The 19,603-nt window shown below is 41.7% G+C and overlaps 2 protein-coding genes across 2 annotated transcripts in view; one reads left to right on the top strand and one right to left on the bottom strand.

Annotated features, from left to right (window-relative positions):
• Positions 1-19,603, top strand: part of LOC127444237 (uncharacterized) — a 188,067-nt gene that overhangs the window by 84,967 nt on the left and 83,497 nt on the right.
• LOC127443812 (zinc finger protein 814-like) lies at positions 64-18,441 on the bottom strand. The gene is made up of 6 exons (XM_051702749.1): positions 18,199-18,441; positions 17,634-18,129; positions 9,860-10,868; positions 7,659-7,839; positions 7,115-7,589; positions 64-3,435 (listed from the first exon to the last, which is right to left on the bottom strand). The coding sequence occupies exons 1-6, from the start codon at positions 18,364-18,366 to the stop codon at positions 1,922-1,924; spliced, it is 3,843 nt and encodes a 1,280-aa protein (XP_051558709.1). The 5' UTR covers positions 18,367-18,441; the 3' UTR covers positions 64-1,921.

The raw sequence follows: 19,603 nt of genomic DNA, 5'->3' as shown, positions 1-19,603 counted from the left end.
CCACGGACATACACACATATTGTAGTAAATTATTTCAAATAATCAATGACTTCAACACAGTCAAGGGTTTTTAAAACCAGAAATTTATTGAAAGACATTAAAAATTGAATAAACCTTTAATTAACTTTAACTAGGCTAATATTAAATTAATTTCTTACCACTGTGTAGAGTTTCACAAAGACATCTCTGTTTCTCTTCAGTCGTAGTCAATAAACAAAAAAACCCATCTCCGTTACACTCATACAACACGTTCTTTTCCATAATGAGTCAAATCTTTATCAAATCGATAAGATAAATATTTAATATCACATCTAGAAGCAGGGGCGTAGCCAAAGGTGGGCTGGGCCCTCCCAAATTAGACCCAGGCGCACCCAGAATATGAGAGAGGCCTTTCTGCTGCAAGGCAAATTTGGGGAAAAACAAAAATTTGGCCCATCCATTTTTATTGAGGCCCACCCAAAAGTAATTTCCTGGCTACAGCCTTGTCTAAAAATAATTATTTATTGAGGAAATCAATCAACGGCTGTCTGTCAGTGAGTCGTTCCAATGACCATTCATTTTTAAATTGCCAGATTGCGCAAATTTCTGTGAGGGAATAAATCGCGTGCGGATATAATGTGTGCGCATAGATCAGACGCAGGAAGATTTGTCTGGAATGCTTTTTACATGAGTTCATTATAATGCATTCTAATCCCATACACTGTGATGTTGTATATCAGCCTCTCTGCAACGTGACAATCAAATAAATGATCATGAAAAATAATGGAAAAATGTGAATGGAAATATATGATAAAAATAACCATTAGAGTTCGTTCTGTTTAAGTTCTTCTAAGGTTGTCACACACAAAACCCTCCCTGTAATGTTCTGGGAATGTTAGATTATGGTAATTAAACAAAGAGAATGCTCCCAAAAAGTTAGGAATTGGTTCGGTTATGGTTTTACAAATGAAACCTAAAAATAACCATTTGAGAGCATTCTGTATTAGTTCTATTTAGGTTGTCACACAACCCTCCCTGCAACATTCTGGGAATGTTAGATTATGGTAATTAAAAATATAACAAAGAGAATGCTTGCAAAACATTAGGAATTGGTTCCCCTGCTGTAAAATCGTTGTTTTTTTTATGGCAATTTCTTTCCCAAATTTGGCATTTTATTTGATTATTTGTTTAACCCAAAGTAAAATATGGCACACTATATCGGTCTGGAAAGCAGCAATCTGATGTGTTGAAGGGCTTATGTGATTGCTTCATACTGAAAAAAAAAAAAAAGAGGATGAATTTACTGATGGCTGACTGACTACAAAATCAGTCAGGAAATTATGATCGTTTAGCAGCAGTCATTTTGAATTAGTGCTGTTAAGGCTTCAGGAACGATTCTCAATTCCCAATACATCGAAAATTGAAGAATCGATTCTTTTTGGAATAGATTCCAAGTCCAGAGTAATCAATTATCAAAATAATTGTTAGTTGCAGCACTACAGAAAAATATTTCCTTTTGTGTTCCACAAAAGAAAGATTTAAGGTTTTGAAAATCAATGAAGATTTGAAACTCGAGATTGTCCATCTCATCCCCTTGTAATGAAATTGACATGATCCCTTACATATCCCTTACTCTAGAAATGCATAAAAATGACATTCTGACAATGTTGCCAAGCGAATCGCTCCACAACAACGTCGCAAATCCTTCACTAGCGACTATACAACGGAGTTGTGTCATCAAAGGCAGCAGACAGAGAAAAGTCAATTTCTTAAGCTCTTAAAAATACAGCCAAACTCTGACCCCTTGATTAAATCATATCGTTACTAACACAGCTACATTAACTATTTAAATGAATTCATCTTTATTCTCAATCCACATCAAAGGTTAATGTGATACTGTCCTCTACTGTCAATGAGAGCACAACTGAGCTGTGAAAAGATGCTATAATGATTCCAGGGCAGGTTGTTCTTTAGCATGTTTCTTTTTATGAATATTAAAATTTCCTGAATATGCAAATCTCTCCCCGCAGATAGAGCAGCTGTAAGGTTTCTCTCCTGTATGCATTCTCAGATGGTTTTTCAGGACATTTGGTTGAGCAAACGTTTTTTCACACTGAGTGCATTTGTAAGGTCTTTCTCCAGTGTGTGTTCTCTGGTGTTTTTCTAAGTTTTGTTTTCTACTGAAACTCTTCCCACAAACACTGCAGTTATAAGGCATTTCTCCTGTGTGCACTCTCACATGTAGTTGGAGATGACTTGGACCAGAAAAGCTCTTTCCACAGTGAGAGCAGAGGTAAGGTTTCTCTCCAGAGTGTGTTCTCTCATGGGGTCTCAGCTGAGATTTATGACGGAAACGTTTATCACAGTGTGAGCATTGATAGGGTTTCTCTTCAGAGTGTATTTTCTGATGTGACTTTAGACTACCTGACCCCGCAAAGGTTTTCCCACATTCACCGCACTGATACGGCCTCTCATTGGTGTGCGAACGGACATGTATCTTCAGATAGTGTCCGTAGGTGAATCTCTTCTCACAGTGAGGACACTTGTACGGTTTCTCTCCCGTGTGTATTCTCAGATGGGTTTTCAGGACATCTGGTTGAGCAAACGTTTTTTCACACTGAGTGCATTTGAAAGGTCTCTCTCCAGTATGTGTTCTCTGGTGTTGTACTAAGTTTTGTTTTTTACTGAAACTCTTCCCACAAACACTGCAGTTATAAGGCTTTTCTCCTGTGTGCACTCTCACATGCAGTTGGAGATGACTTGGACCAGAAAAGCTCTTTCCACAGTGAGAGCAGAGGTAAGGTTTCTCTCCAGAGTGTGTTCTCTCATGGAGTCTCAGCTGAGATTTGTGACGGAAACATTTATCACAGTGTGAGCACTGATAGGGTTTCTCTTCAGAGTGTATTTTCTGATGTGACTTTAGACTATATGACCCTGCAAAGCTTTTCCCACATTCACTGCACTGATATGGCCTCTCATTGGTGTGCGAACGGACATGTATCTTCAGATCGTTTCCTTGGGTGAATCTCTTCTCACAGTGAGGACACTTGTACGGTTTCTCTCCTGTGTGTATTCTCTCATGAGAAACAAGGTTTCCTTTAGTTTTGAAACACTTGCCACACTCACTGCAGTGGAAAGGCTTTTCATCACTGTGTCTCTTCATGTGAACTTTTAGAAGAGAAGGAACAAAGAAAACCTTCCCACACTGCTCACAGGGGAACCCCTTTCCTCTGTGCACTTCTAAATGGAGTTTCTTCTCTTCTGCGGTAGAAAAGCTGCTCCCACATCTCCTGCATTTGAAGAATTTCTGTTCTGTGTGTCTTCTTTCATGTCTCGCTAGATGTCCCTTTGAGCTGAATGTCTTCTCACAGGTGATGCAGGAAAGACTCTGTGCTGTCAGACACTCTTTTGATGTAGAAGCCATTTCTCCATTAAAAGATGAACCTTTTTCTGCATCTACGTAAATAGAACATGAGTGTAAGTAGTAGTCAGATAGTAATTATCTCACAAAACATTTATAATGAACGTGGCTAAAAATAGGGGTGTGATCAGAGAGGATGACAAAATTCTTGTAGTTGAGGGGGGAATATAAGAAAAACTGAACAAGAATGGACCTGGAGCTTTTGAACACATTAAGCGGCAACAAAAATGTATTTATGTCGCTGCATTAGATACAAACATCAAACCAAGTTGCATCAGCAAACAAATGATGCTAGCAGAGGTAAACTTACTATATTGGATTTTGCCAATACTCATAACCAAGCTGGAGGAAAACAGCAACGGCAGAATAATATGCAAATAGTTTTAAAATCAGTTTATTGAATGTTATAAATAATTTAACAATAAAACCTCTTCAGAGCCCTTGTTTTTATAACTGTAGAGTAACAACTTGGGCAACCTCAACCCCCAAAATAAAAACTTAAGGAATCTGCATGAATAATAAGTGTCTCGTTTTCTAACATTTAAATTGATCAGTTTTGCAGATAATCCGGTTTCACTGCATCACACTGCAAGTTTTTCTCTGAAAATGCTATTTGCTCAGGAGGTTGCTAAAGCTTTTTTCTAACAGCTTGCACGGCAAGGTCTGCTTTTGGCCATGACACAAAGCAGCACATCTTTAACAAGGTAAGACATAGCCAAATCTGGCCTGGCACACATCACTATCTTAGTTCGTTAGATTAAATGAATCCACACATAGCTAGGCTAAGTCACTTACTTACCAGATACACAATATGAGTTAAGTCACTAGCTGTTGAAGCCATTCAGTCCAAATGCGGAGCACACATAGTGATTTAGTTTATTAGCACTATGCCATTCAGCCAAGCTGGCCAGGAGCACCTAGATAGCATACAGTCTGTGCCTATGGCTCTTTGGAGCAGCAGCAGTACACAAGTCCTGGCGGTAGATCTGTACTGTTGGAGGGTTGTGTTTTGTGTTATGCATTTGTGCAGCTTCCCTGCTTTGTTGGAGGATTGTTTGTATGTCTAATTGTGCAGCTGCAACATGTCATACTCGATCCAGATGCTATCACAGTATGTCTCCAGGAACAGGGTTGAGAACCACTGTGCTAAATCATTCCAAGAGTTGTCATGACTTAACTAATGTTAGCATACTCTTCACCTTGTCAGCAAACATGCAGTTCTCCATTGCTGCAATCATTTAAAAACAATTTAATTATTAAACAACCTGCTATTAAATTTTGATTGTCTTAAATGATTCATTTATTTGACCATTACTGTATGTAATGATAACCTGTACTGTATGCATACCTTGTCTTTTCTGTCTGTTCAGCTTCTTAAGTAACTGGCTTTGAGAATATCATAGTCACATGGCACAACAAACTCCTGCAGAGTCAATGATGATTGTTATTCCACCTCTAGAGGCCATCGTTATACTGTAGAACCAAGGTTATCTAACTTCAGAACCCTTCAACGCTTTGCTGCAGGAGGTAGTGGTGCACTTCACAAAACAGATGGCATCATGAGGAAGGAAAATTATGTGGATATATTGAAGCAACATCTCAAGATATCAGCCAGGAAGTTAAAGCTCGGTCGCAAATGGGTGTTTCAAATGGACAATGACCCCAAGCATACCTCCAAAGTTGTGGCAAAATGGCTTAAGGGCAACAAAGTCAAAGTACTGGAGTGGTCATCACAAAGCCCTGACCTCTAATCAATAGAAAATGTGTGGGCAGAACTGAAAAAGTGTGTGCGAGTAAGGAGGCCTGCAAACCTGACTCAGTTACACCAGTTCTGTCTGGAGGAATGAGCCAAAATTCCAGCAACTTATTGTGAGAAGCTTGTGGAAGGCTACCCAAAACATTTGACCCAAGTTAAACAATTTAAAGGCAATGCTACCAAATACTAACAAAGTCTATGTAAACTTCTGACTCACAGGGAATGTGATGAAAGAAATAAAAGCTGAAATAAATAATTCTCTTTACAATTATTCTGATATTCCACAATCTTAAAATAATGATCCTAACTGACCTAAAACAGGGAATGTTTTCTACGATTAAATGTCAAGAACTGTGGAAAACTGAGTTTAAATGTATTTGGCTAAGGTGTATGTAAACTTCTGACTTCAACTGTACATTTTGGCAGCCTCAGTACGACATTAAAAAAGTCTGCATAGAACCATGCTAAGATGTGTATATGATACAATTTTTGCATTCTATCAATTAGTGGTCAATTTTTTTAATGGCCAATGCCGATATCCAGAGAGCAGGGTGACCGATAGGACGATACAATGGCAATATATCACACAATTTAATTTGGTAAATAACAAACATAAAATTACTAAAAAAATATATAAACTCTTATTTAGCACTATATTTACTCAATTTCACACAAAACTAAAACAAATAATATTGTATTTTAAATGGTAGATAGCAGTTTCTTCAGATTTCTGTTTAGTCATCAAATTTTAGTAAATTATTTTCACATCTAGAAAGGAAAGAAGGAAATAACAGTACACACAGAAGTCCAGCAACCATGAATGGCATGTCCACATTAGCAATCGCATTTGCTTAAAAAACTACCGAATCAAACCAATTATACATACAGTGCATAATGAATAAGACATTTACTTATAGCACACGTGAACGCTTTTACTTTGGGCTGCATCCGAAAACATAGGCAGCTGACTTGCCACCTTGCTACCTAATCAGTTAATGGCTTAACTGACAGCTGTTTTGAATGAATGGAACTCTTAAGGAAACTGGTCTCCAAATAGTTTGAAAAGCACCTTATTTTCATCCTACCTCCAAATACAGCCTCCAGAGGCAGCATTTTCCTGGTTTTGGACGCAGTCTTGAAGTTGCACTTACACGCTCTTGTGGATCCAGCGCGAGCCTCAATCTCTTGACAGTTTAAATGGCCTGGATCGCCTGCTTGGTGTAACTCAGAGTGACCATCATGATTTGTGAATTAGAGGAACTTTTGATCCTGATCCTGAAGTTTTTGATTCTGGCTGATGGAATATGCGCTTCAGAGGAAGATTTATGAGCGCTCCAAAGGATGCTGTATCTGCTTAAGTTTTGTGAGGTTGGTTTATTACATCTATTTAAATGAGATATTTGCATATTTGCAGATGGTATATGATATGAATTTTATTGATATTTGCCTTTTTATCATTAGACAAGACAGTTAAAAGTTACAGGGAACTATTGAGGAGAGAGAGGGAGAATGAAACAGGCGAGCACTTTAACATTATGAGCTCAAACGTTGCGGCTCTGATATGCGGACCGTTTAAATGAGACTGTGTTGCACACCGGTGTATTAATGTAGTAACACGATGTCACGTAACAACAAAACGAACTGTGACTGGTCGTTTACATGTTTCAGTTGCTTCACATGCAAACAGGCGATTCTCAGAGCCCTCAAGAAACAAATCAGCCTAACGGGAATATTTATCGGCTGATGCCGATAATTTAAAAAGTCAGAATATTGGGTTGGGTTGATGGGTTGACCACTACTAAAAATGGTTCATCCTAGAGGAGGGAGGGGGCTGTCCTGTACACCAGTGACTTGAGTGATGTAAAATCTTTTTTTCTTAAAAAAAAAAAAAAGAAAAAAAAAAACAGCAACTCACAACATGTAATGAAGGAAAAAAAAACTTGAAAGATGACACATACCTGAAGGAACAAAATCGTTATCATCCTCATCTTTATCATGTTGAATAAAATCATCATCATCATCATCATCATGTTCTTCTTCTTCATTATGATTGTCATATTGAATAAAATCCTCCTCATCTTCATCACTCTGCTGTTCCTCTGCTGTGGTTTCTCCTCTCATCTCCATCAGGTTCCTGCAGTCCAGCAGCTTCACTGAACACATCTTCAATGGTATCTGCAGCATCTGCTGTTCTCCAGCATTACAGACAGAAGCCAGAGACTCTGTGGAGGTTTGATCACCCTGATTACTGTCACACACACTCTCCTGAGCATCAGTATAACAGAGTAAAATGAGGCTGAGCTCTGAATCCTGTGTGTCTCTGGATCTCTGTTCAGATCTCTGATCTCTGATGCTCCACACTGAATCCTGACATTCTGTGGAGGTCCCATCAGTCACACACACTGAAGATTGACAGGAAACCTTCTCCAGCTCCTGACAAACACAACACAATCACTGTACTGACTCATCTGGACTCTTGATATATTTAACAGCTGTACAAACCTCTCCGTTCAATGGATCTCCTCTTTCCCTCAGCTTTGCCTCCAGTAACACCACCTCTTTCTTCAGCTGTGAGATTTCTGTCATCAAATCATCAATATCCAGCATGGACAGATCAGTTCCTACTGATTTACAGCACATCAGATCCACCTGCAAACTCATCTTCAACATCTCAACACATAAACATCACAACATGAAAGACATACACAAACACACAGCAGCTGAACATCTAAACCAACTGTGAGTTCTTCTTTCTTTGTTTAGTGAGTTTACCGGCGGACTAAAGAGCTTCATACCGCCTCCTGCTGTACTGGAGTCACAATACACTCAACATTCATCAGGAGGATTTCAGAAACATCACACGATTTTAATGAATCTCTTTAGCACTTTTACTTTTTAACCTGCTCTTGGTCAGATATTGAAGATACTGAGGTTTGAGGATTCAGCACATCCTATATAGACACTTGTTCAATTCCTCTCCTACTCGTTAATTACCAGTACGGAGTCGTTTGGCTCTGCTAGCATGTGTAAATTGGAAGTAGTCATGTAACCAGATAAATAGCAAGCTTACATGATGAACATAACCAACCCACTTTACAATTTTATTTCCCAGAGCAGAGCTTTAAAATAAGTTTTTGGTTTTCCTGGAAAGTTTCCTTTATGGAAATCTAATGTTTGTTTTAGGTTGTTCATGATGGTTCCCCTAACATCTTAATTTCTAGAACCTTTTTGCAAACTTAATAAACAGACATGCTATTGATAAATTATTATAATGACTTTATTATATAATCATTAAAATCATCCACATCACATTTAGGAAGACTAATATATCATTTATGCAACCCTGCTGTACGTCAACACTGAAAACTTGTTTTTCAGTTTCCTAAAACTGTAGCTCAGCACCACGGACATACACACATATTGTAGTAAATTATTTCAAATAATCAATGACTTCAACACAGTCAAGGGTTTTTAAAACCAGAAATTTATTGAAAGACATTAAAAATTGAATAAACCTTTAATTAACTTTAACTAGGCTAATATTAAATTCATTTCTTACCACTGTGTAGAGTTTCACAAAGACATCTCTGTTTCTCTTCATTTGTAGTCAATAAACAAAAAAACATCTCCGTTACACTCATACAACACGTTCTTTTCCATAATGAGTCAAATCTTTATCAAATCGATAAGATAAATATTTACTATCACATCTAGAATCAGGGGCGTAGCCAAAGGTGGGCTGGGCCCTCCCAAATTAGACCCAGGCCCACCCAGAATATGAGAGACACCTTTCTGTTGCCAAGGCAAATTTGGGGAAAAACAATTTGGCCAAAGATTTGGCCCATCCATTTTTATTGAGGCCCACCCAAAAGTAATTTCCTGGCTACAGCCTACCTCTAGAAGTAATTATTTATTGAGGAAATCAATCAACGGCTGTCTGTCAGTGAGTCAGTCCAATGACCATTCATTTTTAAATTCCCAGATCGCGCAAATTTCTGTGAGGGAATAAAGTGCGTGCGGATATAATGTGTGCGCATAGATCAGACGCAGGAGGATTTGTCTGGAACGCTTTTTACATCAGTTCATTATAATGCATTCTAATCCCATACACTGTGATGTTGTATATCAACCTCTCTGCAACGTGACGATCAAATAAATGATCATGAAAATTAATGGAAAAATGTGAACAGAAATATATGATAAAAATAACCATTAGAGTTCGTTCTGTATAAGTTCTTCTAAGGTTGTCACACACAAAACCCTCCCTGCAATATTCTGGAAAAGGTTTGTTTATGGTTTTGCAAATAAAACCAAAAAATAACCATTTGAGAACATTCTGTATTAGATCTATTTAGGTTGTCAAACTACCCTCCCTGCAATGTTCTGGGAATGTTAGATTATGGTAAATTAAAAATATAACAGAGAATACTCGCAAAACGTTAGGAATTGCGTTTCCTTGCTGTAACATCGTTGTTATTGTATGGCAATTATCTTTCCCAAATTTGGCATTTTATTTGATTATTTGTTTAACCCAATGTAAAATATGGCACACTATATGCTGTCATTGGTGTGTGAGTGTGTGTGTGAATGGATGAATAAGTCACAGTGTAAAGTGCTTTGAAAAACCGCTAAGGTTAAAAAAGCACTATATAAGTGCAGACCATTACTGCTTCTTTTTAACAGATTGAGCTGTGAAAAGATGCTATAATGATTCCAGGGCAGGTTGTTCTTTAGCATGTTTCTTTTTATGAATATTAAAACTTCCTAAATAAGCGAATCCCTCCCCGCAGATAGAGCAGCTGTAAGGTTTCTCTCCTGTATGCACTCTCAGATGGGTTTTCAGGACATCTGGTCGAGCAAACATTTTGTCACACTGAGTGCATTTGTAAGGTCTTTCTCCAGTGTGTGTTCTCTGGTGATTTACAAAGACACCATATTTACTGAAACTCTTCCCACAAACACTGCAGTTATAAGGCTTTTCTCCCGTGTGGACTCTCAGATGAAACTGAAGACTACTTGGACCAGAAAAGCTCTTTCCACAGTGAGAGCAGAGGTAAGGTTTCTCTCCAGAGTGCATTCTCTCATGGAGTCTCAGCTGAGATTTGTGACGGAAATGTTTATCACAGTGTGAGCATTGATAGGGTTTCTCTTCAGAGTGTATTTTCTGATGAGACTTTAGACTACCTGACCCTGCAAATGTTTTCCCACATTCACTGCACTGATATGGCCTCTCATTGGTGTGCACACGGACATGTATCTTCAGATAGTTTCCATAGGTGAATCTCTTCTCACAGTGAGGACACTTGTACGGTTTCTCTCCCGTGTGTATTCTCTCATGAGAAACAAGACTTCCTTTAGTTTTGAAACACTTGTCACACTCACTGCAGTGGAAAGGCTTTTCGTTACAATGTGTCTTCATGTGAACTTCTAGAAGAGAAGGAACAAAGAATACCTTCCCGCACTGCTCACAGCGGAACCCCTTTCCTCTGTGCACTTCTGAATGGAGTTTCTTCTCTTCTGCGGTAGAAAAGCTGCTCCCACATCTCCTGCATTTGAAGAATTTCTGTTCTGTGTGTCTTCTTTCATGTCTCGCTAGATGTCCCTTTGAGCTGAATGTCTTCTCACAGGTAATGCAGGAAAGACTCTGTGCTGTCAGACACTCTTTTGATGTAGAAGCCATTTCTCCATTAAAAGATGAACCTTTGTCTGCATCTATGTAAATAGAACATGAGAGTAAATAACAGTCAGATAGTAATTATCTCACAAAACATTTATAATGAGCATGGCTGAATATAGAGGTGTGATCAGAGAGGATGACAAAATTCTTGTAGTTGAGGGGGGAATATAAGAAAAACTGAACCAGAATGGACCTGGAGCTTTTGACCACATTAAGTGGCAACAAAAATCTTTATTTATGTCGCTGCATTAGATACTGTAGCGAGTTCTAAATTCTGGGCAAAGGAGGAGTCAGGAAACAGCAAACAGTCAAAGGTGAGTGTTTTATTGTTCTCACGCAGTCTAGTGAAACTTAAACAAAAAGGGCTTTTGTTTGCCAAACACACACCAGCTTCAGGCTCTGGTCTCTTTCTCCCTCTGACACTCTGGCTTGCCTTTTCAGGTCTCCCTCCGCCATCACTATAATGAAAGACAGGTGTTAGAGGTAATTACGACTCAGGTGACAAGCCTTACTGCTCTCCCTCTCCCACAGACCAACACATGACCACGCCCCCCCATGCCACATACCCCACCGCTGACTCAGGCCGGGGCAACATCCAGCCTGCCTACTCCCCCCCAATTCTGTAGAGAAAGTCAGCCATAACCATCTGCGCCCCCGGTCTGTGGATCACCTCGAACTTATAGGGCTGAAGAGCCAGATACCAACGGGTGATCCGCGCGTTAGTATCCTTCATGTGGTGGAGCCACTGCAGAGGAGCGTGATTGGAACAGAGGGTGAAGGCCCGCCCCAGCAGGTAGTAGCTAAGGGTAAGATCAGCCCACTTAAATCGCAAGACTTTCCTTCTTGATGGTACTGTAATTTTCACCCTGAAGGAGAGCTTGCGACTAATAAATAGCACTGGCCCTTCCTCCCCTCCCACCTCCTGCAAAAGCACCGCGCCAAGCCCCGTCAGATGCATCATCTGCAAAATAAAGGGGAGAGTCAGGTGCTTGTAAAAGCAGCCCCCCACACAGTGTGTACTTTACCTTAAAGAAAGTCTGTTAGCATGACCGGATCGCTGGACTGGATCCACTGGACCGGATCGGGGGCTTCCTTTTTAGTAAGGTCAGTCAGCGGGCTGGTGACATCAGAATAGCTTGGCATAAAACTTCGGTAGTAGCCAGCCAGCCCCAAAAACTGCCTTACCTCCTTTTGGTCTTGGGCGCCAGGCAGGCTACGATCGCTGCGGTTTTGTTAACCGTGGACACACCTGCCCATGATCCAAGTGGAACCCCAGATACCTAACTTCCACCCGCCCAATTGCACAGTTCTTCGGGTTGGCCGTGTGTCCCACCTGCCGCAGCGCTCTCAAGACAGCCCTCAGATGTTGCATATGCCACCGCCAATCATTACTATAAATTATAATATCGTCCAGATATGCAGCGGCATATGCCGTGTGCAGTCTGAGGATCTTGTCCATGAGGCACTGGAACGTGGCCGGGGCTCCAAACAAACCGAATGGAAGCATCACAAATTGGTGTAATCCGAACGGTGCGGAAAAAGCCATCTTTTCTCGGGGTATTGGAGTTAAAGAGATCTGCCAATAACCCTTTGTTAAGTCCAGCATCGAGTAAAATTGAGCCGCGCCCAACCGATTGAGTAACTCGTCAATTCGCGGCATAGGATAAGCGTCAAATTTGGACACTGTGTTCACTTTCTGGTAGTCAGCACAGAATCGGACTGAGCCGTTGCTCTTCTGTACCAGAACTACCGGGTTGGCCCATTCGCTGTGCGACTCCTGTATTACGTCCATTTCAAGCATTGCTTCTAATTCTTCCTGAACAATCTTTTTCTTGTGTTCAGGAAGACGATGGGGCAGCTATGAACCACCACCCCCAGGGTGGTCTTGATATGGTGCTCTATGAGGTTCGTGTGACCGGGTAGGGGTGAAAACACGTCCGTGAATTCCGCTTGCAACCGGGAAATGTCTGTAAGCTGCGAAAGTGAGAGGTGGTCTCCACAAGGGACCGGGGTGAATGTATTTGATTTGGTAGATACCTCCAGCCCGAGCTCCACCCTCTCCGGAACTACCGTCACCAAGGCTACAGGCACCGCCTCCCTCCATGGATTGAGGAGTTTGAGGTGGTAGATTTGAAGTGCCCCTCTCCTATCCGTTCACCTAACCTCATAATCGAGATCTCCGACTCGTCGTGTGACCTCAAAGGGTCCTTGCCACTTGGCGAGTAATTTGGAGCTCGAGGTGGGCAGCAATACAAGCACTTTATCTCCCTGTGTGAATTCCCATAGTCAAGTGCCCCTGTTGTACAGTCAGTGTTGACGTTCTTGCGCTTGGAGCAAATTCTCCTGTGTTACCTGCCCCGAAGTGTAGAGTTTTGCTCTAAGGTCAAGAACGTATTGAATTTGTTTTTTGCTATTCGAAGGTCCTTCCTTCCAAGCTTCCCATATGACATCGAGCACGCCGCGCGGCCAGTGCCCATACAGTAACTCAAATGGGAAAAACCCTGTGGAGGCTTGTGGGACCTCTTGTACTGCAAACAGCAGGGGTTCCAGCCACTTATCCCAATTCTTAGCATCTTCATGTACAAACTTATAAATCATGTCTTTTAAGGTCTTATTAAATCGTTCGACCAACCCGTCAGTTTGCAGGTGATAAATGCTGATGCAAATCGATTTAATGCCTAATAATTCGTACAGTTTGCATAGTGTACATGACATGAACGTTGTGCCTTGATCAGTGAGGATTTCCTTTGGAATCCCCACTCAGAAGATAATTCTGAAGAGTGCCTCCGCAACACTACGTGCTGAGATGTTGTGCAGGGGCACTGCTTCTGGATTTCGCTTTGTATAGTCCACCAGAACTAATACAAAGCGATGGCCACGTGCAGTCTGCTCTAATGGTCCGACGAGGTCCATGCCAATTCTCTCGAAGGGGACCTCGATCAATGGCAGAGGGCGCAATGGTGCTTTTGGGGTGGCCAGTGGATTCACCAACTGACATTCACAGCATGCCGCACACCATTTGCATATGTCGCCGTGAATGCCCGGCCAAAAGAAACGGGCCATTATACAGTTCAAAGTCTTTTCGTGACCTAAGTGACCAGCCATTGGGTTATAGTGAGCCGCCTGGAAGAGTGTTTCCTGACGGCTCTTTGGAACTAACAGCTGAGTTGTATTCTCTTTGTTCTGACTGTCCTGCGTCACTCGATACAACCTCTCCTTGATAATAAAAAAAAGTACAGGTATGTGAGCGCAACATTAGGCTGGAGGGGTTGACCAATTACTTTCACTTGGTCAAAGGCATGCTTGAGGGTCTTGTCACCCGACTGCTCCAGAGGGAAATCCCACTCAGGGAAGCCCGAGTACGGAAATTGATGTTGACAGCCCTGGCACCGCCTCTCCAGCCATAGTGTCGCACATCACACACCGCAACACTACTTTGCAGGACCCAATGGTAACTACTGGATACTTGTGAATGTCACCATGCACACACCTCACCCGTTTATTCTTGTCCAATGCCCCGCCTTGCACCAAGCGTTGGTGGATCGAGGTTTGAGAACAACCTGTATCCACCAAAGCTTGATGTGTATCCCCTTTTACTCTTACCAGTATCCGATACGCCCCTGCCCGATCGGGGGCAGCCTGTGGAGCATCGGGGATCCGGACTAGTGTCCCCACCTCCATCACTGAACACCGATCATGACTGTGTCCAGCTTCCCCACAGCTCCAGCAGACCGGCCCAGGTCCTTCTTCCACACTCGTGGGGGCAGTCTTGCCAACCTGGGGGGGGGGGATAGCAGAGGGAGACAGGGGGAGTAGGAGGGAAAGACAAGGGGAAGGGTTCTCTAGACCGGGGGTGGGGTTTGGGCAGGCTCCTCCCCACTTCCGAGGAGCCGGAACTGGGCGGGATTGGGAGGTGTGGGGGGTGGGAGGGACATGAGACACAGGGTTTGGAGAGAGAGAAGGAAAGAAAACTGGATCGATGCCTCCTGGAAACGCCGCCATGTAGTCCTCTACCAGCTGGATGGCTTCCTCCAGTGATGCCGGGCGGTGGCACTGGACACACTCGGACATACCTCGTGGATGCTGGGCGACGAACTGCCCCAGTACCACCAGGTCAACTACATCCACGATGCTGGGTTCCCTCCGCCTGCAACCATTTCCGGCAGGCATCCCGGAGCTTCTGAGCAAAAGCAAATGGGCGGCCGTGCTTCCCGAAGCTCAGAGACCGAAAGAGCTGATGGCTTTGTTTGAGGCTACAACTAACCCATTGCTGGATGGCCTTCTTGGGATGTTGGTAATTGAGGAGGCTGGTGGCAGGAAGTTGTTGTGCCTCCAGCTGCGCCTCCCTGGAGAGTCAGGGCCATAGCCAGGCCACCCACTGGTCAGGAGGCCACTTCCAGACCTCCGCCGTCTTCTCAAAAATGTCCAGAAAGGCCTCCGCGTCGTCCTCCGGCCCCATCTTCATTAGGGCCGCGGGTGGGGTGGGTTCTGGCAATCAGGCTCTGGAGCACCTGCCAGTCCTCCTCTTGTGCCTGGAGCAGGACTTGGAAACGCTGTTCCTGCTCCAGGCATACATCCATGAGGGTCTGGTGTTGAGTTTGCTGGATGCTGGCGAGGGTTTTGAAGACTTTGCCCAGCAGTGAGGACTCCATAATGGCGTACTCCTCCAAAGCTAAGTTTTCGGCACCACTGTAGCAAGTTCTAAGTTCTGGGCAAAGGAGGAGTCAGGAGACAGCGAAAGGTGAGTGTTTTATTGTTATCACGCAGTCTAGTGAAACTTAAACAAAAAGGGCACTTGTTTGCCAAACACACAACAGCTTCGGGCTCTGGTCTCTCTCTCCCTCTGACGCTCTGGCATGCCTTTTCAGGTCTCCCTCTGCCATCACTATAATGAGAGACAGGTGTTAGAGATAATTACGACCCAGGTGACGAGCCTTACTGCTCTCCCTCTCCCGCAGACCGACACATGTCCACGCCCCCCCATGCCACAGATACAAAACATCAAAACAAGCTGAATCAGCAAACAAATGATGCTAGTAGAGGTAAACTTATATTGGATTTTGCCAATACTCATAACTAAGCTGGAGGAATCTGCAGGAATAAGAAGTGACTTGTTTTCTAATTTATAAATTGATCAGTTTTGCAGATAATCTGGTTTATCTGCAGCATGCTGCAAGTTTTTCTCTGAAAATGCTGTTTGCTCAGGTGGTTGCTAGCGCTTTTTTTCACCAGCTTGCATGGCAAGGTCTGCTTTTGGCCATGACACAAAGAAGCACATCTTTATCAAGGTAAGCCGTAGCCATATCTGGCCTGGCACACAACACTATCTTAGATCATTAAATTAAATGAATCCACACATAGCTAGGGTATGTTACTTATTTACCAGATATACAATATGAGTTAAATCACTAGACATTGAAGCCATTCAGTCCAAATGTGGAGCACACATACAGATTTAGTTGATTAGCATTATGCCATTCAGCCAAGCTGGCCAGGAACACCTAGCTAGTATACAGTCTGTGCACATGGCTCTTTGGATCAGCAGCAGTACACAAGTCCTGGCGGTAGATCTGCACTGTTGGAGGGTTGTGTTTTGTGTTATGCATTTGTGCTTTGTTGGAGGATTGTTTGTATGTCTAATTGTGCAGCTGCAACATGTCATACTCGATCCAGATGCTATCACAGTATGTCTCCAGGAACAGGGTTGAGAACCACTGTGCTATATCATTCCAAGAGTTGTCATGACTTAACTAATGTTAGCATACTCTTCACCTCATCAGCAAACATGCAGTTCTCCATTGCTGCAATCATTTAAAAACAATTTAATTATCAAACAACCTGCTATTAAATTTTGACTTACATGATTCATTTATTTTATCATAACTGTATGTAATGATAACCTGTACTGTATGCATACCATGTCTTTTCCTTCTGTTTTAAATCAGCTTCTTAAGTAACTGGCTTTGTGAATATCATAGTCACATGGCACAACAAACACCAGCGGAGTCAGTGATGGTTTTTATTCCACCTCTAGAAGCCATCGTTATACTGTAGAACCAAGGTTATCTAATTTCAGAACCCTTCAATGCTGAAAACGGATAAAAAAAAAAAACCTGCAAGAATGTTTCATCGTGATTGTGATTCCTATATACAGTTGAAGTCAAAAGTTTACATACACTTAGGTTGAAGTCATTAAAACTAATTTTTAACCACTCCACAAGTTTCAAATTTGCAAACTATAGTTTTGGCAAGTCATTTAGGACATCAACTTTGTGCATGACACAAGTACTTTTGCAACAATTTACATTTACATTTATTCATTTGGCAGACACTTTTATCTGAAGCGACTTAAGAGGAATACATTGTAAGCAAATCATCTTAAGGAGACAATGGTATGAAACGAGATATGCAGCTCTGATATGCGGACCGTTTAAATGACAATGTGCTTCACACTGGTGTATTATTGTAGTAACAACACAATGGCACATAACAATAAACTGGTCGTTTACATGTCTCAATCTCTTCACATGCAAGCAGGTGATTCTCAGAGCCCTCAAGAAACAAATCAGCCTAACGGGAAGATGTATCGGCCAATGCCGATAATTCAGAAAGTTAGAATTTCAGCCCATTTATCAGAGATATATCGGTCGAACACTACTATAAATGGTTCGTCCCTGAGGGGGGAGGGGGCTGTCCTGTACACCAGTGACTTGAGTGATGTAAAATCTTTATTAAAAAAAACAAAAAACAGCAACTCACAACATGTAATGAAGGAAAAAACATTGAAAGACGACACATACCTGAAGGAACAAAATCATTATCATCCTCATCTTTATCATGTTTGTCATGTTGAATAAAATCATCATCATCATCTTCTTCATCATCATGATTGTCATGCTGAATAAAATCCTCATCATCAGCATCATCATCATCACCTTCATCTTCATCACTCTGCTGTTCCTCTGCTGTGGTATCTCCTCTCATCTCCATCAGGTTCCTGCAGTCCAGCAGCTTCACTGAACACATCTTCAATGGTATCTGCAGCATCTGCTGTTCTCCAGCATTACAGACTGAAGCCAGAGACTCTGTGGAGGTTTGATCACCCTGATTACTGTCACACACACTCTCCTGAGTGTCAGTATAACAGAGTAAAGTGAGGCTGAGCTCTGAGTCCTGTGTGTTTCTGGATCTCTGTTCAGATCTCTGATCTCTGATGCTCCACACTGAATCCTGACATTCTGTGGAGGTCCCATCAGTCACACACACTGAAGATTGACAGGAAACCTTCTCCAGCTCCTGACAAACACAACACAATCACTGTACTGACTCATCTGGACTCTTGATATATTTAACAGCTGTACAAACCTCTCCGTTCAATGGATCTCCTCTTTCCCTCAGCTTTGCCTCCAATAACACCACCTCTTTCTTCAGCTGTGAGATTTCTGTCATCAAATCATCAATATCCAGCATGGACAGATCAGTTCCTACTGATTTACAGCACATCAAATCCACCTGCAAACTCATCTTCAACATCTCAACACATAAACATCACAACATGAAAGACATAAACAGACACACAGCAGCTGAACATCTAAACCAACTGTGAGTTCTTCTTTCTTTGTTTAATGAGTTTACCGGCGGACTAAAGAGCTTCATACCGCCTCCTGCTGTATTGGAGTCACAACACACTCAACATTCATCACGAGGATTTCAGACATCCTGTAAAGGCAATGGTTGAATCTTGTGAATCACAACATTAGCCTACCTTTATTATTTTACCTGCTCCTTCTCTGAGATTGAAGATGCTAGACATTTTAAAAACAATTTACAAAAAGGTTAACATGAACTCGCTTTTTTGACTGGGGTGGCCCATGTGGGGCACAGACTCATTCAAGGGTGGCATGAAGCATAACTCAACAACTCTGATATTAATAATAATACTGCTAATAAGATATGAACATTTTCTGAATTTTTTAATAGTCAAATGTTACAAACCTAAATAATTGATTAACTGTTATTAAATGTTAATACTGCAAAACACAGAAGACTCCAAATAGAATATATTTTTCAGTATAATTTTTTATGTATGTAGTGTCTCTTGAAACTGCATAAATGTTATGGACACTGCTAATATGAACACGGTAGTTTCTTTGCAATTTTATGGAGTTGAAGAGATGACGCTACTGTGGCATGACGTAATACTATCAAGTAGGCTATTGTTTTATTAAGACAATAAAGAAGATATTGAAGATAATCTTTTCATAGACCTACACATTAAGAATGCTGGAGAATTTTTTTTTTTTAATCTTTTTTTAAGAGACATACTATGAAAAAAGACTGAATGCATTATATTATGAAAGGAAACAAGTGTAGGCTATATGAAGGCTCAACTTTCTGCAAAATAAAAAATTGAATTGTAACTCCAGCACATGATGATAAAGAACCATTATGTTTACAAGGTTCGTGGCAATGTGACATCGTATCTTTTAAAGATTTTTAAAAGTAAATTAGATATGCCCGCATGTTTAAAAAAAATATTTATGATACACACATCGATGTTGTACTTGCTTGTTTTGATTATTGGGTGTTAACTCCACCCCATCCCCACCGGAATCTACACCCCTGAACGGGATGGATGATCTTATGGCACTTTTCCACTGCACGTTACGGTTCGACTCGACTCAACTCTGCTCGCTTTACTTTTCTGAGCTTGCTTTTCCACTGCAGTTTAGTGCCGCCTCAACGTGGGTGGGATTATAGGCTGATTGTC

Source organism: Myxocyprinus asiaticus, chromosome 7 (assembly GCF_019703515.2).
Source record: "Myxocyprinus asiaticus isolate MX2 ecotype Aquarium Trade chromosome 7, UBuf_Myxa_2, whole genome shotgun sequence".
NCBI lineage: Eukaryota > Metazoa > Chordata > Actinopteri > Cypriniformes > Catostomidae > Myxocyprinus > Myxocyprinus asiaticus.
The sequence above is the reverse complement of the archived record's forward strand: the minus strand, read 5'-3'. Positions and strand labels throughout refer to the sequence as shown.